The following is a 19,580-nucleotide window of genomic DNA, read 5'->3' as shown; positions in this document are numbered from 1 at the left end:
CAGGTGTTAAAAACTGCTGACAGGTGACCACAATCTGTACCAATTTACAATATTTGTGGAGGGGAACATCAGCAGATGCCTAACTGCAGATAACCATGGTAATTCAATTGATGCATATAACTTAATTAACATACTAACCTATAGGATAAAGGTGCCCTGACATTATGAGGGTGAGGAAGTTAAGATATGGTAAAGGAGAAAAGAGCTATGCATGCATGTGCATGAGGGACACCAAGGCCTATACAACATCTGGTCTCAGGTACAGTCATTGGAGTTCTTCATCAGCATGCCAGAGTCAAACTAGGCTCCGTCTCGACCCTTAGAGCTCTCCCCAAGGATAGAGTGAGTAAAGTGTAATGGTGCTGGTCGCTCTTAGAACGCGGCATTATCTCACTTGACTTGTTTTACTGATTGGACTAATCACTGTAGTAATAAAAACTTTACAGTTACAAAAGGTCTTTCCGGAGTGTGAGTGTTGTCATTGCTGTGCCCTACGGAGCTCCCAAAGCAGTAATTCTGATAATATTGGGCCTGATCTTGGGACAAGAACCTACCACATTTCAGAGTGTTAATTGGGAACATTTAATCAATATTGAATCAATAGATCATGCAACAAAATGCAACTACAATATACTGGCAATCCAGTATCAGCAACATCTCAAGACACTCAGAGCAAAGTTCTTCACGCTTCTGGGAAGAAGCCAACTGCTAACTGATAGGGGAGGAGCGTGGCCAGGAAAAAGCTTCTTTTCTAACAAGTTCTTCCACAGCTGCCCACTTCCCAACTTCAGGGTTTCTTGCACCTTCTGCTGGCAAATCTGGTACTAGCTACTGTCAGACACTGGCTATTAGAATAAATGGAACCCTTGTCCTCCTCAGTACGGTAGGTCTTATATTCTTTGATTCAGGAGCAGCTCTGCAGTAGGTGATCATTCACTATCCATCATAAAGCCACGTTTCCCAGTGTGTACATCTGGCAGTGGAAAGGGCTTAGATATTTAAATTTCAGGGGCAGAGGGGGGTATGATAAGGATTCATAAACATCTTCTCTTTGGGCAGCACTTGGTGCACTTCATTTGTTCTAAATATCACATCCTGCTTTACAAACAAAGGCCCCAATTCTGCACACACTTGCTCATGTGAGTAACTTTCCCCACATGCAGTGGGACTGCACACATGCAGAGAGTTTTTCAGCTGCCTTTTCAGGAATGAGGCCAAAATGTTCTCCATTTGTCTCATTAGTTGTAATTCACATCTTGGAATGGCATTACCTGAAGTATAATTATGTTTCTGCTGAAGGCCAGTAAACTGAAAGATTTTTCCACAATACCCGATTTAATTTGTGTTGTTTTCAGCTGGTAAAAAATGCATTAGCAAGAAGGTATGTTAAGAATTTGTCTTAGCACATCCGCTTAGAAAGCACCAACATCTAAAACAAGCCAGAGAGGCAGATCTGGTGGGCACAGCTGGGAGAATGGAAGAATCTGTAAAAGCATCAGTCAAGTCTTTCACTCATAACATACTTAATTTATATTACCTGTCTGACATCAGCAAGTGTAACCTGGACAGGAGACTTTTGCTCTTAACTTGCAGAAAAGCTGAACTAGCAAAACTGCAGGGATTTTACAGCAACCTGTCTTCCCGTATCAGGAATGTTTTAATTTATGGTTAAGTTATCTATCATGCCTGGCATGGTAATACACATAGTATTACAGAATCAGTAGCAAAGTGGTACTATGAGATCAATTTCCTCAGGTCAAGTCTACACTTAATGGTTTCACTGTCTAGGGGTACAATTATTTTTTTTTAAATGAAATAGCTTTGATGCCAAAGCCCTAGTGCAGATGCAGTCATGCCACACAAAGAGTGCTTTTGCCAGCATAGTTTCTTCTACTTGCCAAATCAGTATAAGATAGAGTGGCAAAAGTACTTTTTTCTGGCATAACTGTTTACACTAGGAGGGTTTTGCCCGTCTAGCTATACCAGCTGAGCTTTTAAGCATAGACAAGGCCTTTAATCTCAATACACCTCCATTTCCTCATCAAGCCCTGCACATAGCAAAAGACACTGAAGAGTTTACAATCTAAATAGACAAGCCAGATAAAGGATGGAGAGGAAACAGCAGAACACAGAAGTGAAATGACTTGGTCTGGGTCACACAGCCGATCACCGGCAGAGCTGGGACTACAGACCAGGTTTCCTGATTCCCAGGCCCATGTCAGATTCACTAGATCATGCTGCAGCTCCAGTAATAATGCACAGGTAACTTTTTAAGTCTTTTGAAATCCTGAGATTAAAGGCACCATCATAAGTGAGATGTATTATTTGTACCCCCCTTGAAAAGACTGATATTTTGATGCTTAATTCTAAGCTTCTTTCATGGAACTTGACTTCTAGAAGACTCACTTTTTTTTTTCCTGTTCTGCATGAAGTTGTTACCTAAAAATCTCCTGCTTCCAACTATTTAGAGAGCTAAAAGTCTTGATTTTTCAAGGGTAATGCTTACTTCTGATCCAAATAAACATATTTAATATTAGCCAGCATGCATACAAAACAGATCACAGTGGATTTGACTTTCAAAAACCCAAATGTAAATATCAAACAATGAAAAATTATGAACTAGAATGGTTGGTTTGTTTCCCTTCTCTACGATATGTTTAAGCAGTTTGTCCCAGTAGAAGGGGCACTGGATTGAGACTCAGACAAGATCCTCATCCCTTCTCCAGCTCCTTTGCGTCAGAGCAGTGTAACAGGGTCCTAAAAGCCAGCCAGGGGAAGATTCTCCTGGCACAAACACTGCAGAAGACAGCCATCAGGCTACCCTCCAAAGACCCCCTCACAAGGCCCTAGCAGAAGCAGTGTGGCAGAGGAGGCACAGCGTTCAGCACTGCAGAGACTCCAGACAGCACTGGCCCACAGAAAGTTTTGACTCCAGAACTCCCTACTCCACCCATAGAGACATAGCACAGAATCTCACCCCAGGTTCTATTCCCAGTTCTGCCACTAGCCTACTGGGTGACCTTGGGCAAGTCATTTTTTCCTTTCTGTGCCACAGTTTCTCCATCTGTAGAAGGGAGTGATGGTACTTGTCTGCTTTACATAGTGGTCTGAGATCCATGGATGAAAAGACTATTTATTAATTATTATTATTAAAGAGCCAGATTCTGTTGTTCAGACTCAAGCAAAACTATCAGTGAGGATTTTTAAAATGGTTGCGTCCTTCTTAAATGGGCATGTTTTAGGACCAAAGCCATGCAACAAGTGGCTACGAGAAGGGAATGAATTGGAATAGTCACCAATAAATACACGCATTGTATTACATGTAGCAACGTTTCCCAGCCTCATAGAAATACACTGGGGAGAAATCATTTTGTAACAGCAAAATTGGTTGAAATAATAATCTTAATTAAAAGAGATTCTGTAGCTGGAAAGGGGGGGTTTAACAAGACACTTTCAGATTGTTTTCACACCATGCTCCAGTGAACGTGGAGGCATGCAAAGGGTCTGAAAGTGACAGAGAAAAGAAAGAAGAAAACTCAGTGCAGAGACTGGTGATTGGTAATGACCCAGGCTAGTGTGGACAAGCAAGAATTATTGCCTGTTCCCATAGGTGCCAAATCAGACAGAAAAGGGGACTAGGGCACATTTTTCACTGTACAAAGAATTCTCACAGTAATGTGCTACCACATTGGCTATATGGCATTCTTTAGATAGTTCATTCTAAGTGACTTTCAGCCTCCTGTAGTGCATACACTTTGGGCATTACTAACTTGTTTAGACACAATGGCCTTGTGTATATTTTTGTTTTGTTAAAAGTGCCGTTGCTAACGCTTGGCATCATCTGCAAAATTCTTCCTTCTCCACTCTGGAACGTTTTCGGAAAATGTTTAGAAAGCATGAAATAAGTATTGAAAGACTCACCAGAAAATCTGATGCATTCTGAAAACCAAAACAGGATCCAGACTGACAAATCAGAAACCTTGTTTTAATTAAGTCACGTCTGTCTTACCATTCACCATTTCAGTCTATTTAATATTTTGAAATCGTAGCCTAGGAAGATTTTTTTGTAATTTTTGCTAAAAGGCAATTAAACTTTTGCTGTCATACCAGAAATATTAATAGCTTTTTCTGCTGGAGTGTGCAATTTTATGGCAGGACCAGTGGGCTGTGATAATATTGATGGCCTGTGTGCAGACTTTATATGTATTCTTAATCTATCAGTGTTATCTCCACCAAAATGAATAGAGGACAGTGCAACTTTCAGTACTTTAAAACACATACCTCTATGGAAAAAGCCACAGTTCACTTTAATGTAGAAGGGGTCTAATAAAAAGTATGTTGCTGAAAGCAAATTAAACAAGTCACTAGAGAAGAAGAAGCAAGAACACAAAGGGACAAATTCTGCTCTCAGTTATAGTGGTGTTAGTCCAGAATCAATATACTGAAGTCACTGGAATTTTGCCATATTTACACCAGTGAAACAGAACAGAATTTGTCCCAGTCTTGCAGTTTGCCCATTACAGTAGATATTGCCCTATACATAATTTAGGAAACATTTATTCCATCCCCAAAGGCTTGACCCCATGCCCACAAAACTCAATGGGTGTCTTTCAATTGACTTCACTAGGCAATAGTCACCACTCTAGCAAACTCAACCCTCCCATCAGTATACCCCTTTCATGACAGCCCTAAAATCTTAGGCCCCTTTTGGGTGAAACTGTGCATAGGAGTCTGACAAAAAAATAAATCAAAACCATATAGCTTCAAATTGCTGGACAGAATGTGTCCAATCTATTTCTGTCTTCCAAACTCAGGGGGGCCACTCTGTAGTACCTCCACAACAGAGACTGGAAGGGTGCGGAGGGGACATGTAGGATAAAGATCAGCAGGCATGTTCTGCATGATTACCCCTGATCAGGCAATGGAGATTTTGTTCATACCCTGGAATATTATTTCTCTCCCCTGCAGGAATTATCTGTCAAAGGGAGTGATACATGGCAATGCTTAGAACCAGATCATATGTGAATATTAACACATCTGTGCACCCATTTGAGAGATATTTTGCCACTTTTCCCTCCCCCTGCCCTATCTCCCCTACCCAAAAAACCCACTGTTCAGACTTTAGCTCCTAACTTAAATATAGTTTGATCCTCATCTAGAAACATACAAATCTAATTCATTTTTCAAAGCTAACCACGCATTAAAAATGGCCCAGCTTTACCCTTTCATGCCTACAACCCCAAAGCATGTAAGTTTATTAATTATCATACTTAATATTTGAAACATTTCACACACACACACACACACACACACACACACACACACCTTTAGCTCATACAAAATTCTCCTCTCCCACATCCAGCAAGGGTTGTTTTAGTATGGATTATCAGAACAGTGTATAATCGCTTCCTAGTACTAAAGTATGTGTGCACAACATGCAATCCTAGAGCTCTTTGTTTTAAGATAAGGCATTATAGTAGATATTATCTGAGGGTTCCTATTATAAATACCTTATTAATTATACCTCTATCTTTCCATAATCCCCAAATCCCTACAAGTTAGTCATTTTAAAAGCACTAAATGCTTTCTGCCCACCTTACACAATCCAGATTTGTTGGCAAAGATGAAGTATGTGAATTACCAGCTACAAAAGAATACCATCTGTTAAGGGAATTAAAACCCTTAAAAAAAAAAAGAGTAACCCTTTCTAAAAAAATCCCAATCTTCATTATTTTAGAATACATATATTTTAAGCATCAGTAATAGGACCTTTTATAAATGAATGGCAAATGCTAGTTTTGTTTTTTTTTAAAAAGTAAAAGAACATAGTTCTCTGCTTTGTATTGAACACAATGTGTTTGAGAAATGGATTAAAACCACAACAGAGCCTTTTATTCCTTGTATGAACTCTACAATTAAAACGATAGTCTCCCACAGCCCAGCTAAGTAACATAAAAAGGCACAATCTTTTGATATGAAGATTACGAAAACAGCATCTTTCAGCCCGAGACAATGATTGCCAGCCTGTGCACAGGGTTCAAAGGAGAAGTGGTTCGTTTGCAGAACCAGCATGGCTGAGAAAGACTGAGCCCCTTTCTCACATCCTGGAGGAACCAGCCAAGGTGCTGCAAACACAAGTACACTTAACTTCAATCACATGAATATCCCATTGAAATCAATGGGACTACTCATCGGAGGAAAATTAAGAACAGACCTAAGCATCAGCAGAATCAGGACATATGTCTGTTCTTCCATGGCCACAGTCCAGTCCCCTTTACACTACACTTTGGACACAGATACTGTCTCACAAAATATACCAGTGGATTCACAAAGCAGTGAGAAATTCTGCTCAAATATATTGTTTGCACTTTCCATTTCTCCCATTATGTGCTGCTCTGTTCCTTCACACAAGTGTGAAAACACAGCACCACTGATTGATGGCAGAAGGATGCGAATTCATCCTTCACTGTCTATAATGTGGCACAAACAACATTCATACTACCCTGAAAGACACCATCTCTTCTTGCTTAAGCTAATGTCATTTACAAAACTGCACTCTCATTTCTTGCCTTGGAAGAATTTATAACACCTTTAATTTTTCTGAGCAGCTCATCTTCAAATATCTACATATGTTGAGATGGACTAGTTGAAATTTAGCTTAAAAGGAACATTGCTGAATAAATTTCTTTCAGTTAGTAAAATGGCAAGTCTAGTCAGATGTGACAATTATTTTAAAAATAAAATAGAACCAAAAACAACATGATCTTACCAAAGAACAAACCAGCATAAAATAAACTCCATTTTCCCTGAACACCTCACGCCTGAACAATATTTTCTTCGTCGGGAGCCCTCCTAAAAAAGCATGCGCCTTGAAGTTTGGCAGATTGGGCTACGTCGGCCCAAATTATAAATTTTGTATGGAAAAAAACGAACAAACCCAACCTTTTACAAAAGATTAACTAGAATTGACAATTTCTGGATGTTTTTAACAATTCTGATAAGGTTTTGTCATCAAAATTTCAAATTTCAGTGAAAAAAGGTCAACGTTTTCAACGATTTTTTTCCTTGCAAAAAACCAAAAACCTCCGAACCATTTTGTCAGCCAGTTCTAATCTCAGCAGAAATATCATCAGGAAACTATTGTAAAATGTTCAATGGAAACAATGTATACAGTCATTCATGAATATTCCTTTCTGGTGCCTACAAGCTAAACATTACAGCCTCACGTTTGGGACATAAGAACCAGTCTACAAAAGTAACTAATAAAAGGTAAAAGTGAACTGATAGTTTGTTTTTATTGTCTAAGATGAGTGCAGTGCAAACAGCAAGCAAAAAGAGCTAAAGGGTAAAAGTAAGTGAGGTATTAAAAATTCTTTGCATGTTAATCTAAAGTAAGGACATTTGTTTATTTAATGCAGTAGAACCACTCTGATTCACACAGACAAGCAGTTCATTTGTATATTAGAAAGTAAGGAGGCCATTCTCAAAGCCTTCCAGCCAACTCAAGCTCTGCTTTGGGGCAGTGTGGGATTAGTACCCCATTTAAGACCAGTGTAGGGGATGTGCAGAGAAAATGAGCTGGAGCTATCCTGTCTGCCTGTGTAACCCCTATATCCCCAGAAAGGGGCTGTATACCAGGCCTTCGCTGAGTGGGCAGAATACCACAAAGAAGACCAACAGAGGGGGAGGACAGGGGATGAACATTTACATAGATCCAATGGCCCAAAACCCACTGCAACTGATGTGGTGACAGTAACCCAGGGCAGCACAGCAGCTGTAGGGGAACTGCATGTAGAGAGTGAGTTATATTTATAAATCAGTAGAATCAGGCAGTTTATTAGCCAGAGAGTCACTATAACCATTTTCATTAAGTTAAATCCTGTAACAAGTTTACAAAACAGAGCCCTGATCTAGAAAGCTTAGATTTGGCTTCAATGGAAATGGGGAGCGGGGAGGAAGGAGAGGAGAGAGAATTGAAGTTGTTCATACAGCAAGTCATACTGAATACTCATGTTAATGACTCTACAGTGGAGTTCTGATGTATTCATTAAGTCTTGGCTTTCAGATGCCAAAGTAAACAACTAACAATAAAAAGGGTCAGAGCATATCCCCCCATGGTTATATCCACAAAAAAGGGAACAGAGAACCCAGAACACTTGCTCTCTTCAGGGGTAGGAGTGGAGGAATGGTGCAGAAGTAACTGGGGTCTGAAGCCTTCCACCTGTCTGTTTTATCATCTACGACTTATACTGTGAGCTCTTTGTGGCATTTTTTCACTCAATGTGTGTACAGTGCCTAGAAAATGAGGCCCTGATCTTTGACTAAATACAAATAAGAAGAAAAGGGGAATCAGCCAAACCGCTGTAATCTGAATAGCCACCATAAAGGATGAAATCCACTCCACCCACAAAGAGACGGGACAGCTGAGCTACACAAGGAACAGGAAAAAAAACGAGTACTTGTGGCACCTTAGAGACTAACAAATGTATTTGGGCATAAGCTTTTGTGGGCTAAAACCCCAGGGAATGTGTTTTCTAATGGACTTTATCCTTGTAAATCAATGAAGTATCAAATCTGACACCCTAGAAATGTGTGTTGGCCTTGAACCCTGGGATGATGATTTCCACAAACCTTTATTCTAATTAAAAAAAAATATTTTTTTAGAGTCAGATTCAGCACCCAGTGAAGTCAATAAAAAGACTATTTACTTATATGGGCTCTGGACAAGGCTCTTAAATTGCATACACACTATTATGCTGTATACATAAAAAATATTCATGCTTAAGCTAATCAAATAAGAACCCAAACAACTGCCTTAAACCATGTAAACTATCTACAAATAAAACTTTATCAAATTTAAGATGCTGTGTCTCCATCCCCAACCCCATCTTTCTATTTAAATGTCTCGGGATTACCTTCGAGTTGATACATAATACATATGTTTTAGCTCAAAAGACTTCAGAGAAAGGCAATTGTGATACTATTATAATGACATTCACACAAGGACGAATGAAGCGTCCTCATACACAGGGATCTGATACAGTATCTCAGGCTACATATAAAAATCAAATTAAATACTGTACTGAAGTGCAGGCTTTGGGAAAGCCAACAGGGATCCAGCTTCTTCCACTTCTCTGAACTGCTTTTAAAGTTACATGTCTCATACAAGATAAACCACTCCGTCACTGCGAAAAAGTAATGGAAACAATTTAAGCATTCAGAAAATATGCCCACCCAGCACAGACATGAAATTGTTGACACACTCGTTACACTTAACCAAGCCTATAAATGTTTTTATACACTGCACTGTGCGTTTCTGTTTTAGACATCTATTTATATGTCTATTTCTTACAGAAAAAATAAAAGTTTAATGTGAATGGAATTTTTTTGTGTCTTGGAAAAAATGAGGTTCGAGCCAAATCTTGACAGGTTTAAGTCTAGTGCAGAGCATTAATACTATGAAAGTCAGCGCAAACTTCCACAATATTTATAAGGTGTTTTGCAAATGTCTGTACTAATGAGAGCTAACATTTTTAGACCATTAAAATTTTTTAAAACTTATACCATCTACCTTTTGGAAATAGTTATTATGGAGTAATAGATGTTCTGACCATTTAATGGAAAGTAGCCATGGGTGGTACCCTGTAAGTTTGGTTTCAACATTTCCAGAAATAACAGACACTTTTTTTTTTTTGGAGGTTAAATAGGAAGTGTTTTTTCCAAAAAGCCATATTCATAGCCACACATATGAAAAAGTTACCCTCTAAAAAGTGAGGGCTAATATTAATTAAAGAGGGAGATTCTCAAAAGGCACAAAGGACAATTAGGTGCCCAAGTCAGTGCATTCCCAGACTACAGGTGTTCTTGACACACAGGGTCAGCCTGACAAGCTTACTCGCATTGAGTAGTACTAAATTCTTCAAGTTGTCCCACTGAAGTCAATGGAATGGCTGAAGGAGCAGGGAGCTACTCAGTGTCTGAAATCCTGGCCCCACTGCAGTCAGTCAATGGAAGTTTTGTCACTGACTCCAATGGGGACAGGATTTCACTCCATGTGATTGCACTAGAATCTGACTCTTAATTAAAATATGCCAGATAAACATGCTCCCCCAGTTGTTCTGACTACAAAATAGCCCAAGTAGAACAAAATCTGAGTCTCTCTGCAGAGTAGCACATTCCCATCCCTTCCACTGCTAGAGACCATCATGGACCTCATTCCACTTGAAAAGCAGGGGAGAAAAGAAAGAGGGAATATTGCACTGCTGCTCAGAACCCACCATTGAAACCAGTGGTGAGTTTGGGATTTTTTTTAAAAAAGCTCTTAAGTCAATCAGTGGTACAGGGTGGGCCATATTTTGACATTTAAAGAAGGAAAGACCGAGCACTTGTTCAAGCAAGAAACCAGTACCAACAGTAAAGTGTGACATTAATAACTGGGCAATTGGTGGCTCAGATACTATGGTGATGGGCAGCAGTAGAAAACCCTAAGATCAAAAGATAATACACAGACAGAGCTGCAATGAAATGCAGCAACCTCATGGTTGGAGAGCAAAAGTCAACCGGCGTATAGTTCATTTAACAACAATAGAGAAAGGAGACATTTTTAAGAAGAAGGACACTCAAATAAACCTTAAACAGTTACAAAAGTGCCCTGTGATCTTCAATATCCATACAGAACAGTCAGGAGAGCAGACGGCTCTGCTACATAGAAAAATCCATGTAGGCAGTGGGAAATTTCCCAGATTTCCCCTCAGTTTCCATCAGATCATTCCATCAGGGACTGTAGTTTCCTCCCAGAGGAACAGGTAGTGGGTTCAACCTCCCCAGAAACCACACATGTCAGGAATCCTCCAGAAACCAGGGCCATCTGCATTTTTGCCTCCGCAATGCCCTACAATCCCCTGCAGCTATTCCCCAGCCATCAGTACTGCTCAGCTTCCCTGGCCAGCAGCTGCCCTGGGAAGCTTCATTAAAGGGCACGTTCCACAGCAAGGAGGGATTTTGTGCCAAAGTTAATAAAACCTTGAGTAACCATGTATTAACTTGGAGCAGTTTACTATTGACTTCCAAGGGAGGAGAGACGTATAGAGCAGAGAGTGATGAGTACAATGCACCCAGTTCCCCATGCACATGGGGATATGAACTGCATTCTTCCATGGACAAAAGAGACCAACCTACTTACCTAGGGTTTGTTTGTTGTTGTTTTAAAGCTCTTGTTACTGCGGTAGCTTTCACATACTCATCCTAGGCAAATGATCTGTCTCATGACCTTGATTTTTAAATGTCTCATTCAAAAACTCCACAACTAAACATCATGGAATTCAATGTATCTATCTTGACAGCTTAAGGGCTGATTTTTCCCACTGGGGTTTGGGCTTGTGGTTCCAGAAAATAGAGGTATTTGAGACCTGAAATTTAAACTCTATTTAAACTCAAAAAAGAAAAATGATATATGCTAGCCTTTGCTGAGTAATTGGAGATTGTTATTGCTGTCACCCCTATACTTCCCCAGCCTCTTCTCCCTCTTTTGTATCACATCTAGAATTACCTTGAAAGCCCCTTAGGATAAGGAATGTGTCTTTTAATATGTATTATGAGTTTGTGGGATAATGGGTTCCTTCTCTCCCACCCCCAGAAAATTTTGATATTGGGAAGATTTTGATGAAAACTAACAATGTCCATGGAAAGACATTTTTTGTGAAAAAATGGTATTTAGCTGAGAACCCAATTTCCATTAAAAAAATGTTTCGGTGGAAAATTTTTGACCAGCCCTAATTGTGAGATCCCTAACATACCAACTACTGTAATAATAAAATAAATAAATAAGTGACATGAGAGATGAACCATGGTGCATAGAGACATGTCACTTTACTGTTGGCTTCTCGTTGCATGAACTCAGGCAGACGGACTTTCGCATAAAAAGAAAAACCTTGAAACAGAGAAAATGCCAAGACTTTGAAAGCTCCTAATACCTTCAGTCCCAACTCCCCACACATACACTCCAGAGCCATGCTCTTTGAGGACTCCTTGAACCAAAATTCATCCCTGGTGCAACTCCACTGAAACTTGCCTCATATCAATATCTCTAGAATATGATATTTGGGTAATTACCCAATGCCCTTTTGCTTAACAAACCAAACTTGCTGGAGTTGAAAAACTCTTATCACAAGTTTATATAAGAACTCTAGGCTAGTATGCACTTGTATCACAACATAGACATCTGGTTATGTTATGGTAAGGTAAGGTAACAAACAGATGGTAACTCTTGGAACAATAGATTTTTGCACATTACACTTTCATTTCTCTACACCTGGCTTGGAAGCTAATATATATGGTCCTAGTTTAAAGTCTATGAAAGTTCTAGAGTAGTTTACATCACAGAAATATACCACATAAAGTAGAACCAGTTGCACTCATAAAGGTACTTTAGAGCAGTGGCTTTCAACCTGCAGTCTGCGGACCCCTGGGAATCCACAGACTATGCTGAAGATTTCCAAAGGGGTCTGCACCTCTATTTGAAAATTTTTAGGGGTCCACAAATGAAAAAAGGTTGCAAACCACTGCCTTGGAGACAGAAGGTTAGATTCCAATTGCACTTCCGCTCGTGTAAATCAGTGCAACTCCACTGATATTAATTCAGTTACAGCAGTCTAAACCTGTAAGAAACAGCAATCAGGTTCACATTATCCAATCAACAGTGATTCTACAATATGACTTTCTTCTATTAAGTCTCTAAATTAAATCCTTTGTACTGCTTTGAAATCTCAACTTAAATGTAGTTTTAAAAGAAGTTAGAATATAAACAGTAATCCTCAACAACTGTCCCTATAAAATGCATTTGGTACTTTTTGGAGGTAGTCAAAAAATGCATTCCAGAAAGCATCTTCATCTCTGGCCTATAGAGTTCAGATTCCGGGTTTTGATACTATATTTTATTTGAAGCTCGGAAAAATAAATCTGTGACCAATTACCTTTGAATAAACCTACTAAATATACTGCCCACTGGATATAACCACTGCAAAAATTACATTTGTTGTGAATGACAGGCTACAGTGTATTCTGAAGCCTTCCAATACATGATTGGCAGTTGGGGCCCCAATTCTGCTATGTGCTGAGCACTCCCTGTGAAGTCAGTGGGAGTGGAGAGCACTGGGCGGATAGGAAAAAAAATGAGATACAATAAATTTGTATTAGTTAAGGGAGATTGGCAGGTATGAACCCAGATGGGCAAAGAAATGGAATACATTCAACAGGCAAATATCAAGTTTTGTGAAGCCAGCAGTTGAAGATGATTGGGTAGGGAGGTATTCAGGAGAACCAGGTATCACCACAAAAGCCGAGATCAACTGCATCATAAAATACTTATCAGTTCATAATGTAAAATGCTTAGTGACCCCAAGAGCCTTAATGAAGGTCATTTTGACCAACCTCAGTTTAGTGGCAATGTCAAAGGTGGGGGGGGGGACGCTGAACGCATGTGTTTTCATTGAACTATCATTCAGTGATTCTTCTAAGTATTTTAATTTCAGCTTCCCCATCGTTTCTCATGCTGAGGGGGGGAAAAAATCAGAGCACAGTGTGTGCAAGTGTTGTTCTTCTGCCTGCCCCAGTCACTCTGCACGTAGGACGGTCACTGGAGTCAATGAAATGTCTGTTCCTGGAGCAGCTGCAGAGCCACACTCCATACTAATGTCCTAGGGCTCGATCCTGCTTCCACTGAAATCAGTGGCAAAGCTCCCAATCGACTTCAACGGGAGCAGGATCAGCCCCCTCACCCCCCAACATACATCACATTCCTACACTTCACTGAAGGGTGCATTTTTACAGAGGGTTTCCACCAGACGCTTAACTACACAGAGCTGCAACACTTTGGACGTGCATTAGTTTCAAGGACCCTATCACCAAATTAAATAAAATCAAGCCATTGTCGTGCAAACATTCCAGCCTCATCTAGAGCACTGATGACTTTCTCTTTCAGGTCCTGACCCAAACCTCAGCCCACTGAAATCGCTGGAAACCTTTCCGCCGACTGTCATCGACTTTGGATCCAGCCCCACGTACAGAACATTTCACTCCTCCAGCCTGTAATCTCCAAAATACTCTTCTCACTGCGGAGTGAGAAGAGTAATTTGGAGTCAATCTCAAATACTTTTTTTCTGTACTGGAGCATGACCTGAAGTTAATTTAAGTCTTTAGAATGTCAAGGCAAACACTTTCACTCCGCTATTTTAATCACAGGAGTACAAACCCCATTTATAAGGCTACCTTGCCAGCTCTCTTTGCATTCAATAGCATTGGTTTGGCTACTTAATGGTCGCAGAAACACCAACACGTTACACATAAAGGGTTCAGGAGGACACAATCTATAGTCGAAAGAGGAAATCATTTCTCTTCATGTTCTAACAGTGGAACTTTCACTGTCAGTCCAAAATTCAAGCACCACGTCTTTCAGTTCCTTGAAAATACATTTGTTCAACGAACTTTAATTTATTCCCTTGAAGGATCCCCCCATATTAAGCCCCCCCCCATCCTTCAGAGATTTAGGCAGGTACGTAACCTCAAATAGTGCTTAATTCCATTGATTTCAGTGGGACAATTCGCGTGTTTAGAATTAAACACCTGCCTACATTTTAATGGAATTGGATCATAAATTTTTTCTGCAGCTATTGACCAGATTCTGCAGTCCTTGCTCAGGGAAAACCAATGGATCTACTGATGTATAGGCCAGAGATTATGTATGTCGCCCCAGTAAACCCTGCATCGAGAAAAGAAACTGGCAGATGAAAGAAAAGAAGGACTTGTGACACCTTAGAGACAAACAAATTTATTTGAGCATAAGCTTTCGTGAGCTACAGATGCATTCACTTCACAGAGCACTTCATCAGATGCATTCAGTGGAAAATACAGTGGGGAGATTTATATTCACAGAGAACATGAAACAATGGGTGTTACCATACACACTGTAACCAGAGTGATCAGGTAAGGTGAGCTATTACCAGCAAGAGGGGAGGGGGGACCTTTTGTAGTGATAATCAAGGTAGGCTATTTCCAGCAGTTGACAAGAACCTCTGAGTAACGGGGCCGGGGGGGGGGGGTCGATAAACTTGGGGAAATAGTTTTACTTTGTGTAATGACCCATCCACTCTCAGTCTTTATTCAAGCCTAAGTTAATTGTATCCAGTTTGCAAATTAATTCCAATTCAGCAGTCTCTCGTTGGAGTCTGTTTTTGAAGTTTTTTTGTTGAAGAATTGCCACTTTTAGGTCTGTAATCAAGTGACCAGAGAGATTGAAGTGTTCTCCGACTGGTTTTTGAATGTTATAATGAACAGATATGTGGACACAGTTGGCAACAGGCTTTGTTGCAAGGATAGGTTCCTGGGTTAGTGGTTCTGTTGCGTGGTGCCTGGTGCAATTCAGGGGACACCATCATAGGGCCTAATCACATCAGCCACACTATCAGAGGCTCGTTCACCTGCACATCTACCAATGTAATATATGTCATCATGTGCCAGCAATGCCCCTCTGCCATGTACAATTGGCCAAACTCAACAGTCTCTACGCAAAAGAATAAATGGACACAAATCAGACGTCAAGAATTATAACATTCAAAAACCAGTCAGAGAACACTTCAATCTCTCTGGTCACTCGATTACAGACCTAAAGTGGCAATTCTTCAACAAAAAAAACTTCAAAAACAGACTCCAACGAGAGACTGCTGAATTGGAATTAATTTGCAAACTGGATACAATTAACTTAGGCTTGAATAAAGACTGGGAGTGGATGGGTCATTACACAAAGTATAACTATTTCCCCATGTTTATCCCCTGTTCCTCAGACATTCTTGTCAACTGCTGGAAATGGCCCACCTTGATTATCACTACAAAAGGTTTTTTCCCCTGCTCTCCTGCTGGTAATAGCTCACCTTACCTGATCACTCTGGTTACAGTGTGTAGGGTAACACCCATTGTTTCATGCTCTCTGTGTATATAAATCTCCCCACTGTATTTTCCACTGAATGCATCCGATCAAGTGAGCTGTAGCTCAGGCAAGCTTATGCTCAAATAAATTTGTTAGTCTCTAAGGTGCCACAAGTCCTCCTTTTCTTTTAGCAGATACAGATTAACACGGCTGCTACTCTGAAACCTGGCAGATGAAAAGGACTCCACTCAAAACAACCGGTAGAGCGCCGATGGATAAAATACTGAGCCCGATCCTGCGCTCACCGAGCTACATTAGTAACACTTCCAGTTGACTTCAGCAGCAGCAGGATCGGGCCGATTGACAGCACGGGACACTCAAGGGCTTTTCATATGCACATTATGCTATAACTTTTGTAATCCACTGTAGGATCTTCCCATCTGTTCGCTCCACTGTAGACAGGACAGCGAGGATTAAACAGGGAAGCCTGTTTTACTTCACCAGTGTAGCACTAAACTGTTTACCTAAAACCCGGAGAGGGGGAATGGGAGGTGGCAGGCCGAGGGCAGCGATTATTTCTCAGGCTCCCCCTGTTCTGATGCGTGGTCCCCGTCGCTGGGGGGAACGGGGGATGTAGGCAGGCTGGGGGAGCCTTTCCGGAGCTCCGAGTGGAGGGAGACACGGCCGTGCTGGCTTCAGCGCTAGCAGGACGTCTTGAGGGGGGTTGATGCCGCAGCGAAAGGCTCTGGAGAGGAAATCCCCGGCTCGCTCGGAGGGCAGCGGCTGGAAGTTCAGCGCGGGGGCGCCGCAGCCCCCGGGGGTCGCCGCGACCCAACCCCTGTACTCTTGACTACACGCCCTGCCCTGGGGTCACCGCCAGCAGCCCCACAGAGCGGGGCAGCATCGCTCCCACCCGCCCCTCTTCTTCCCCAACCCCCGCCCCAGCGCTGCGGCTGCCGCACCCTGGGGATAGAAAGCGAGGGGCGAGGAGCGGCAGCAATTGCTGCGCCCCAGGCACGCGGCCCACCCGGAGCGCCCCGAGCCCCAGCATAGGCTCACCCCAGGGAAGCAGAAGCCAGGACCGGGGCTCGCAGCCTCAGAGCAGACTCGGGAACAGCAAAACCTCGTCCCCGTCGCGGCCGCCCCAATCCTCGCGGGCTAGGGAGAAGCGGGGAGCGGGGCGCCCGGCCCCCCAAACACCTCAGCCCCCGAGGCAAGGCAGAAGCAGGGACCGCGATCCCGGCCCTTCTGCGGCAGCGCAACCCGGAGCTGCTTAACTCCCTGTATCCACATGGCAAGGATGGATCGGAAGCGGGGAGAGCGATTCGAGAGCCAGCCGGCCTGCAGCTCACCTTCCCGGGCTGAGAGGCAGCGCTGGACCCGGATTTCACAGCATCGGCGCCCGGCGCTGTACACAACCCGAGTTGATCCCCCAGACAGCCCCACCCCCCCCGGCCTCTGTCACTCTCTCTCCAATCCCAAATAATCTCTCCACCATCACAACCAGCGTCCACCCAATAGCTCAATCCTCAATAATGTCCCTCCTCTAATTCCCTAATAATCCCCCAATATCTCAATCCCCTAATATCACCCCTTCTGTAATCCCCTACTAATCCCCACCTCCCCCCCAATATCCCAATCCCCTACTAATCCCCCGTCCCCACCTCTCCCCGCAATATCCCAATCCCCTGCTAATCCCCCAGACCCCCCAAAATCCCAATCCCCTACTAATCCCCCGTCCCCACCTCTCCCCCCAATATCCCAATCCCCTGCTAATCCCCCAGACCCCCCAAAATCCCAATCCCCTACTAATCCCCCGTCCCCACCTCTCCCCCCAATATCCCAATCCCCTGCTAATCCCCCAGACCCCCCAAAATCCCAATCCCCTACTAATCCCCCGTCCCCACTTCTCCCCCAATATCCTAATCCCCAAACATCTCTCCTCAATATTTCAAACACCCCTTTTCTCTAATCCGCTACCAATTCCCTCCCCACATCTCACCACCCCCCCCTCCCAGCAGCACCACTCTTCTCCCCCCCCTCCCCCTTCCCTCTCAAACACAAAAAGAATAAAAACTATCGCCCATCCGGGCTGCAGGAAAGAGAGTCATTATTGCAGCCTCAATCCCGCGGCGGGGAGCGCACCGTCCGCCAGCCCGAGTCCCCCCGCCTGGCACAGCCGGCGGACCAGGAGAGCAAGTGACGGTGCCCTACCTGGATGCAACATACTTTGGAAATAGAAGATGACCAGGATAAAGGATCCGAAGCAAGTGACCAGGACCATCCTGCAAATCCTGTTCATCCTCATGACTTCCATCAGAGCCTGCTTCATGGCTTGGTCCCGGGGCTGCGGGGCAGGAGCACAGGGGATGGGGAGCCGGTTCGCGCCCTCCTCGGAGTTGGGGGTGTGGAAGAAGCTCGGAGCGCACAGAGATGCCTGGAAGCCGGCCGGCCGGCTGCCTGCCTGGCGCCTCCTCCCGCGGCTGCTCTGGGTGATGCCTGGGTAGCAGCGCACAAGGGCTACTTCATGGGGCTGGGTGATAGTCCTAGGCTGGGCTTTACCACTCTCCGCTCCAGGGCCGGGGAGGGCGGAGGCGTTGTCTGCGCAGAGGGAAGGAGAGAGCCGGAGCGAACTACCCTGCTAAGAACATGGTCGCTTCCAGCTGCTCCTTGGCAAGACTGCGGGCTCCCTCGCGGTCCCAAAGCCACTCTGATCTGCGCCTGCTGCATAGGGTTCAGGTCAGTTTCTAGGACAAGTTAAACAGGAGCCCGTTCCCCTACATTTAAAGAGGGGCTTTTTTACCCTGAGGGCGGGGCAAATCAGCTTGACAAACACTTGGCAGCTTCTAGGGAGAGATTAAAGGATCTCCAGCGAGAGGGAATTTGGAGAGGAGGGGGAGAAAAGGACGATTCGCTATGGGGAGTCCATTATCACCCTAGAGTGGAAAGAGGAGACCCCCACATAGGGAAAGGAAGTGGTTCCCTGCCCAGAGACCTGCTGCTCGTGGTGGAGCGGGAGGTAATGGGAAGATTCCTACTTAGGAGCTATTTGCCTTGACTTGAGAGCTGATATGGGATAGTGCACTTGGACACACCTGCAAATAAATTCCCACCGCGACAGACAAGCTAAAGTGGAAATAAAATTCCAGGGTGTGAAATCCAGATACGATGGTGATGGGCACCATACTGAGAGGGGGAGAGCGTTCCAAATTCACTACCCCTCCCTGAAAGAGGCCTTGCCATCTCTTCCCTGGACTTTCAGCAGTGCAGCCCTAAAGACTTCAAGGGCACGAAGGGAGGTAGGGTAAGCATTACCCTTTGTTCCAGGCACTTCCTTTACAGTCTTTATTTTGTTTAAAATTTCCTGGGAATGTATCAGATTATTACAAAAATTTAAAAAAGCAAAAAAGTGCAAAAAATAACTACAGTTTTCTCGGTAAATACCAGGATTAATAGTGGTAGACAGGAGGACAGAAAAAACATGTAGAAAAAAGTAAAAGTACTGAAAGTAAAGCAGTTTAATGCTGTGGTTTATTTCATGAACTGTACATTAACAGTCAGGACATACACGTGTGTGTGTGTCTTCCCCTACATTGCCTTACCTTTTAAACCTATTTACACAGACTAACTTATTAACATAACACATCTACTTAATGTAATG

At 43.0% G+C, this 19,580-nt stretch overlaps 1 protein-coding gene across 8 annotated transcripts in view; it reads right to left on the bottom strand.

The window, feature by feature from the left end:
* The window catches only part of CHST11 (carbohydrate sulfotransferase 11), a 261,448-nt gene that overhangs the window by 216,547 nt on the left and 25,321 nt on the right, over window positions 1-19,580 (bottom strand). For 2 of the 8 annotated variants that reach the window (XM_043542034.1, XM_007066127.4), the window contains exon 1: window positions 18,134-18,451. The exons of 4 other annotated variants lie outside the window; for them this stretch is intronic. In XM_043542034.1, coding sequence (XP_043397969.1) covers window positions 18,134-18,251 — 118 coding nt within the window. In that variant the 5' untranslated portion in view covers window positions 18,252-18,451. Of the gene's footprint in view, window positions 1-18,133; window positions 18,585-19,580 lie in introns of those variants that run through there. 2 more of the 8 variants (XM_007066128.4, XM_043542046.1) reach the window with 2 other exon arrangements.

This window comes from Chelonia mydas, chromosome 1 (assembly GCF_015237465.2).
Source record: "Chelonia mydas isolate rCheMyd1 chromosome 1, rCheMyd1.pri.v2, whole genome shotgun sequence".
NCBI lineage: Eukaryota > Metazoa > Chordata > Testudines > Cheloniidae > Chelonia > Chelonia mydas.
This window is presented reverse-complemented; position numbering and strand designations above follow the sequence as displayed.